Source organism: Canis lupus, chromosome 29 (genome assembly GCF_011100685.1).
Source record: "Canis lupus familiaris isolate Mischka breed German Shepherd chromosome 29, alternate assembly UU_Cfam_GSD_1.0, whole genome shotgun sequence".
Lineage (NCBI taxonomy): Eukaryota > Metazoa > Chordata > Mammalia > Carnivora > Canidae > Canis > Canis lupus.
Window position 1 is genome coordinate 29,193,219 of NC_049250.1, and position 8,200 is coordinate 29,201,418.

The 8,200-nt window shown below is 35.8% G+C and overlaps 1 protein-coding gene across 1 annotated transcript; it reads right to left on the reverse strand.

Moving 5' to 3' along the window:
* Window positions 1–205: 205 nt before the first annotated feature.
* Window positions 206–4,397, reverse strand: LOC487015 (myelin P2 protein). The gene is made up of 4 exons (XM_038579250.1): window positions 4,325–4,397; window positions 2,452–2,624; window positions 1,874–1,975; window positions 206–896 (listed from the first exon to the last, which is right to left on the reverse strand). Exons 1-4 carry the CDS (start codon window positions 4,395–4,397, stop codon window positions 846–848), a joined length of 399 nt encoding a protein of 132 aa, XP_038435178.1. The 3' UTR covers window positions 206–845.
* Window positions 4,398–8,200: the final 3,803 nt, after the last annotated feature.

Here is an 8,200-nt window from a genome sequence, read left to right on the forward strand (position 1 = left end):
CTCACACCATGTAGGACGGAAGCAATTGTTTTCCTCTTTTTAAGATTTTAAAAAACTTCGTGGTTGCTTTTTATTTAAAAAAAAAGCATACTTTTTTGAATTAAAGATAATATTCCTTGTATAAAATCCCACACATTAAAGAAATGTGTAATGTAAAAACCCAATGACAGAAACCAAATCACTACTTGCTTTTGGTAGAGGTGGGACAGGGCAGGACATTGACTGGGAAGAGGCATGAGAAAACTTTCTGGGATTAGAAATGTACCATTATCTTGATCAGGATGTGAGTTATATGTGTGCATGTATTTGTCACGATGGATTGAACTCTACCCTTAATGTCTGTGCATTTCACTGTCCATAAATTATCCCTCAATTTAAAAAAATCAGCTGGAGTAGAGGCTGCCCTTTTAGCTGAAATAGAACTCTGCTTTAAAACAGCTCCTTCCTGTAGTTTGTTTCACTTCTGATCCTCCTCCCCATCATCCTCCTGTTACCCCAATCAATACATTTACTTCCTTTTACTATCAGATTATTTGCTTTACTATCATTTCTGTATACAAAGTACAACACGAGTTAGAATTTCACAGATAATTAAATCACAATGTCAACTATTTAGGTCTGGCCAATATACATACTTTAATATAGTAAGGAAATGCATGTAAATTAAAAATGTTTAAACAACACTTAATTTTAGATTAATCCTCAGTTTAGGCCTTTACCTATCTGATCTATTAAGACAAAAGCAAAAACAAACAAATTGCAGTATAGTCGGGTCTTGCCAACGAAAACTGTTGATTTCCAACCTCAAATGATCAAATATCACTTCAATGAGGAAATGATTTTTCTCAGACCTTCTCATAAATTCGGGTGCATACCACGCCCTTCATTTTACATTCCTTAAGAAAAGAGAGAGATTCATTGAGTATCTAAAACTCAAACTAGGGAACAGCAAATCTGCACATAGCAACAGAAGATAAAAACAAGCTCATGAGATTAAACTTAGAAATGGATAGAACATCAGTATGTCAGTCTCTGGCGATTAGGAATTACCACCATTGAAATAGGAGAAACAGTTTCGAAGTCAATCTATGTTACTATGGAAGAATTTTCTTAAAGTGGCAAGTTTTTATGCATAATTTGTGTGCATTTAAATCTACTAAAAGTGGATTTCAAAACTATATGCACATTTGTTTCATCTGAGGAACATTTAAAAATACTGTTGGCTCCTTTTCACCCAAGAGATTTGCATTTAATTGATTTTTGTTGGGAGCCCCATATTGTTAATAACTCCCCGTGTAAATCTATTTTGTAGCTAGGGATAAGAACCTCTAAACTAAAGGAAAACACTTAAAATTACACGAATCTATAGTCAGTGTATGTATTATTCAGCACAGAAGATAAAACTTAAGAAAATTAAAGGTCATCTCTTCTAACCCTGATCATCATTCTTTATCTGCTGACAAAAAGGTCTCCTTGAGCTGAGCTTAAATTATTGACATGGTGTAGTCCAAGTTTGGATTCTTGAAAGTAAAACACTTAGATATTTACAAATATTCTGTAATTGAGTCATTCAGGGTTTGTTTTGCTCTTAAAACTTAGACTTGCTTTTCTCTTTGTAAGTCCAAACTGGTGAGATTTATCCATATTCTTTGACTTTACCATTATTTTTAGGCGTTCTTTCTAAAATTTTGGACCAATACTTGAAGTACTTATAGATGAGTCTTCATGGTTGAAATATCATCTAACCGTTAACTCTGACATTATTACTTAGCCATTTTTAACCATTTGTATTGCAAAGAAGAAAATCTTGAAAATAATATTACACATTTCTTTAATACCATTATTTTGTATTTAGAAGTGAAACTACTCTTACCACTACCATTTTCCCATCCACCAACTTTCTTTTTATTGTTGTCTCTTTGCCATCCCATTTCTGCACTTGATTCAATGAGCCTCTTGACAAGGTTACAATGCTCTGCAAAGACAAATTCATATAATCGAGTTGTTTGGATTTTGGTTGATCAGAGAAATTCATTCACTATTGAATTGTTTTCATAATAGATGTCTCATGAAGCACATTCATTTTCTGTTGTATTTATTTATTTATTTATTTATTTATTTATTTAGATTTTATTTATTCATGAGAGATACAGAGAGAGAGAGGCAGAGACATATGCAGGGGGACTTGATCCCAGGACCCAGGGTTGATGACCTGAGCGAAAGGCAGACGCTCAATCCCTGAGCCACCCAGGTGCCCCTATTTTATTTATTTTAAAGTAGCCTCCACACCCAACATTGGAGTCAAAATCAAAATCCTGAGATCAAGTAAGGGGCCTCAAAGGCACATTCATTTTCAATAGAACAGAGTGGTCTACCCTTTTGAACACTAACAGGAGTAATCCTCTCAAATCCTAGAATGAGCCAACTTTGAAGAGAAACATTAAAATTTACCTTTGCTTTCCTGTTGTCAGCTGTGGTTTCTTCAAATTCCTGACCTAACTTGAAGGAGATCTCTGTATTTTTGAATGTACTCTCAGTTCTTATAGTTATAATATCCCCTTTCTTGCTGATGATCACACGGGGTTTGGCTAAATTTCCCAGTTTTCTGGTGGCTAACCCCACACCTAAAAATCAAGATAGAGTTAGAATTCTTTTGACAAAGAGTTATACCTAGAGAGTCTGTGAATGGCCACATTCTGTGTTCAGTTGTGCCTCAGATGTGGAGATGGCAGGTAGTATCACTGACTCCTGAGGACCTCCTCCCACATTTCACCACCTAATGGAAATACCTGCCCATAGACTTAAATATTTTAGGTTTTATTATTACAATAATAATGTCTGCAGATTTTAAAGAAAAATGCATTTAACCTAAATAGTTCAAGTCATCCACTTTTACCACATCCAACCCCACAGTCCTTGAAAATCACCAATCTTTTGTATGGATCATTCCAGACATTTTAGTTTCTACATATAACTATTACAGGTATTTTTAAAATGAGACTATGACAGATACCCACTATTCTATGATTTCTTCTCCTCAGTAGTATATTACGGATATAGAAAAGAATTCCCCTCACATCCTTAATAGAATCTCGTTGCTGAAATTTTGTCATGGCCCCTAAGCTTAGCTGGTAGAAAAAACTACCCATCTCCTTTCAAGATCTGTACCATTATACATGATCATAGTTAATGTGATTTTTAAAAAATGTTCTGCATTTGAAAAATGAAACAAAATTAGACTCTTGGGTTTTATTACTATTATTACTAAGACTATAGAAACACATGGAAAAGGAGAAATGTCAAATGAGAGAAAAAAATGAAGGAAAAACTAGTTTTATATACGTATAAAAAACTAGTTTTATGTGTATATATGATCTCTGCAGTAGGGTCTGAAAATGTACACTATACTAAACTCCCAGGTGATCTTATGCATTCTAAACTTGAAAAATGACAGAATTACGGAGTCTTTCATTGACGCTCTTGTATTTTTGCTTCTTCCTCAGCTATGAAGTCAAGTCCATAAGTCTATCCAGTTAGTATGGATCTTCCCCCATAATTTCTAGTAGTTTTCTAGGCAATATGACATGATTTTGCTCATTTTACTTAAAAATACAACCTTTCTCATAAGCTTTCTGAACAGGTAAGGAAAGTTACAGGCACTTTGACAAGCATAGCAACCAGGATCATTGGAATCTCTTCCTACTATATTTATACAGCTCTGGAAATTTCCAAAGATACTTCTCACCTATTGTCCTCGTGTCATGGAACATTCTCTAGAGATAGTATAAAGTTGATAAAACTTATAACTAGATTTTTCCATCTTCATCCATTGCTCCAACTCCAGGAAGGTCTGATGTTAGCCTAACATCAGTAATTAGTGTAAACTTCTGGTTTAGTCAAACACCAAAATTTTAAGTTGGAGTTTCTATTAACGTTAGTATATTCAACTACTTATTTTATGAGAACTTCAGCTGTTATAAAATGAACCTTCAGGAAAGCCAGAGGATGGGTTGACTAAGCCTCTAAAATTTCTTTCCTCTAAAATCAAAGTCTTACTGATACGAAACTACCTTATCTGAAACCACCTGTGAAATCAGTAGAGGTTCCATACAATTAAGCAGCTCTTAGGTTAAAATCTATTAATATTTCCACAAAGTGTACTAAATTATTGGAATGACACAATAGAAGATTAATTGCAGGAAAGGATTGTACTTCAGCCTGTGCAAACTTCCCCAGAGTCCTAGAAAAGGAGTTAGAAGGATATAGTCATGCAGTCTTCTCAAAAAGGATCTTCTCAACCAGAGCAACAAGGAACATTTCTTACCCAGAGCTTTCATGTAATCATCAAAGTGCTCACTGGAGACAAGTTTCCAGGTGCCCAGGAATCTGTTGCTCATGGTGACGGATGACAATTCAACACACTTCTAGATGAGACTTAGGAGACTCAAATGAGATGTTGAAGCCTCAGAAGATTCTTTTCAAAGATGTCCAAAGCATGTGACTCTCACAAAGACCCAATGGGGAAAAGCAGTGTCAGGACTGGGCAATGAATTATCCAGTAGGACAAAAGAAATCCCTACATAATGTTTCCTTTAGTCTCCAAAAATTTTTATAAAGATCAATGAGAGTACTCTTTGGATGTTCAAAAAAATTTTTGGTCGATCTTACATTTTTAAGAAGTGCTTAGTCTTTAATGCTTTGGAAAAGACCCCATGAATTGAGTCCTATATACCAAACTAAATTATATGAGCATGAATGAGAGAGAGAGAGAGACTGAGACTGTGTGTGTGTGTGTGTGTGTGTGTGTGTGTGTGTGTGTTTAGGCATCTTGGTCACTCCCAATCCTGAGTCTGCACAATTAAGAATTCTTATTGAAAGAGAAGAAAGAGAGGAAAATGTCCATGAGTATTGTGATAACCGCCTCAAATATGTTGTGGGAGAGAAATGCAGGGAAGCAGTGTGAGGAAGTATTCATAGGTAAGGGAGGCTTGGCATAGTTCACATATCCCAGGCAGGCAGAGTAGGCGACAATACGGTCAGTCTATTACAGCAGAGCACAGAAATTGTATTCATAGGATGGATAAGAAGTAGCACTAGAGCGTGATCTTTGACCACAGCAAAGATTTCCATCTAAAAAAAACCCTTAAGTCCAATTTAAGCAGGCCCTTAGTTAATACAACTACTTTGAGTTTAAGCCTTTAAAATAAAGCTTATAAAGAGTTTTATAAAGAGAAGGATTTTCTATACAAAGAATACTAGTGTATACTAAGAGCTTCTTATGAGCCAGTCGCTATGCTAAGTGCTTATTACCAATTATTTCATTTAATTATCTCAACATATCCAAGAGTTAGGTACTATTATTATATCCATTTTGCTGATGAGAAAACTGAAGCTTGGGGAGGCTAGGTAACTTGCTCCCAAGCTTCTCATTCTCTCGAATGAGTAAAAAAACAAGGTTTGAACATGACATTGTTCTCCAGCCTGGACCCTGGATAATGATCTTACACTGCTCCGTATATACCACATATGCAGAAAGGTGTTGGCCAAAGGTCAGATGATGCTGACATCACCATGACTGGATAGAGACTTTCATTCTCTGCCCCCAAATCAAGAAAGGTGAAAATCAAGAGATGAGGAAAAAAAAAATCAAGAGATGAGGCACAAGGCTACTATGGTACATCAGAGCCCTCGTGTTTGACCAGGAGGAGCAGATATAAAACCACTTCCAATTAAGTGTCCCTCTTGGGAATACCTTCTTGCTGCCATACTTTTTCCTAGTGGTTTCCTACACTGGCATCAATCCTGACTGTGAGATACTGATATTACTATATTGTAAATATTCGTACACAGGTTGGCACTCTTCACAACAATGGAAAAATATCCCATCATCACTTTGCTCATTACAGGTAGGATTGCTGGCCTCCTGAGCTCACGTTACCAATGTCATAGCTGTTCTACAACCAATGCACTTGTGTCATTAGGGTCCAAGTTGGGTCAAAATATGGAATCTTATACTGTGAGTCTGAGTCTCACTTTACATTACGCGTGCATGGATAACTCAAAGTGGGAATGAAATAGTGACTAGAAAAATTCCTCAGCTAACCAGCTAACCCAGTCCTAGACCTAAGAGAATATAACTGGAGAAAGGACATTGTACTGGGAAAGAAAAAACAGCTATGAAAAAGGGGCTTTTAATTAGAGAATGTGTTATTTTCTCTCTCTCTCTTTTTTTTTTTTTTGAGATTTTATTTATTTGAGAGAGAGAGAGAGTGAGTGAGTGGGAGAATCTGTAGAGAGACTCTAAAGCAGACTCCATGCTGAGTGCAGAGCCCAATGTAGGACTTGATCCCACAACTGTGAGATCATGACCTGAACTAAAACTGAGTCAGTCACTTAACTGACTGAGCCACTCAGGTGCCCCAAGAATGTTTTATTTTCTTATCCAAACCACTTAATAAAAATGAGTGATGGTATCACTTGTGTCCTCAAAATTTTTTGTGTGTGTGTGATCCTACTTTATCAAGAAGTATAGCATTCAACATTTAGGTGTTCAACCTAAATCTGTGAAGAACTCTCAGACCACCCTACTTGAGCTGAGCCCTTGAATTCAGAGGGATTGATATGGGAGAGCTGTATGAATTTTCAGCAGTTCTGGTATTGCACACAGAAATAGCCGTGGAATTAAAATACAAACATTGAGCTATATATTGGCAATGCTTATAACTTTGAAGCAGTTTTAAACAAAGAAAAGAATTTTCTATTTTAGCTTATCATCAATGTACCTGACTGCTGGAAAGAACCAGATTTATTCAGACAGAGATAAAATTCTGGGGCTCATATGTGAGTCAAAGGTACAGATCAAAGCAATGAGCAAAGATCCAGACTGAACCAGGCTTGAGATATTAAATCACTCCTAGCTAAGAAAGTAATCAGTGTTCTAGTGAAAAAGAATAGATAATAAACATGAGAACCATATTATAACCATATTATAACTATAACCATTATATATTATATATTATATACATAAATATTATATGTATTTAGACTTGAATGAAATATTTGTGAAATGGATCTGCAGTAGTCTGTTTACAGTATGGATTCACCTTTCACAGATTTATTGCCTACGTAAATTCTCCTATAAGGGGAGCTACTTGAGTCATACACTGAAAAGAACATCCAGAGGTCCAAACAAAATAAAGAAAACTTCCTCTATATATATGTCATGTAAATATTCCTCACATATTGTCTTCAAGCTACATCCAATTATATATTTGAAAAAGTGGTAACCAACTGTCCAAAGAATTCATGATCATCCACTTGAGTGCCAAAGATCTGACTCCATTCCTTCCAATCATTTAACTGCATAAGTATTGAGAGCCAACTAAGTGCTACTAAGTTCAAGGTTAAATATCATTGAACAAAATTCCATGCCCTTTTGGAACTTACTTTCTATATTAAAATTATTACATAGTGTGAAATTGTTTGTAAAATAGAAACACTGTGATCATAATTAGTAGAATGAAAAGCACACCAAATAATGTGTCACTATAAATAAAACAGTCATTTTAAAAATAATTGAATAAACAAAAATAGACTTTAAAATTTTCACTTGGGGGGCCTGGGTGGCTCAGCAGTTGAGTGACTGCCTTTGGCTCAGGGCATGGTCCTGCAGTCCTGGGATCGAATCCCACATTAGGCTCCCCTCAAGAAGTCTGCTTCTCCTTCTGTCTAGATCTCTGCCTCTCTCTCTCTCTGTCTCTCATGAATAAATAAATAAAATCTTTAATAAAAATATAATAAAATTTTCACTTCCTTATGATAGATGAGGAAATTAAGCTAACTTTCCAACTATGACACCTTAGAAAAAATGGATGATTTTTTAAAATTCTTCAAGGCATCAGAGAGATTAAAAGAGAAAAACTAAGGGTCTAGGATTTGGGTGAAAAAGGAGAGCCAGAGAAACAGTCCCAATATTTGGGGCTATTCCCCCCTAGGGAGTTATAAATTCTGCCAAAGGCAAATGAGAGGCAAAAGCCTAAGGAACATTTATGACTAGGTTACAAGGGTTAGGGGAACAATGAGGGAAAGTCCTAGTCACTATTTGTGCTTTGGTTTGGGACTTTGAAAGGTTGCAGCATGGGGGGGAGGGGGGGGGAAGTGAATTAAATAGGTCTGTGCTAATATCAATTCAATTCTTAAA

Bases quoted from the DNA above. Each gene is read 5' to 3' on its own strand.
- LOC487015 (XM_038579250.1), bottom strand. From the start codon at position 4,397: ATGAGCAACAGATTCCTGGGCACCTGGAAACTTGTCTCCAGTGAGCAC. The intron at 2,625-4,324 runs GTAAGAAATGTT...CTTGATTTTTAG, and splicing joins TGATTACATGAAAGCTCTGG to GTGTGGGGTTAGCCACCAGA. The intron at 1,976-2,451 runs GTAAATTTTAAT...TTGTCTTTGCAG, and splicing joins CTGACAACAGGAAAGCAAAG to AGCATTGTAACCTTGTCAAG.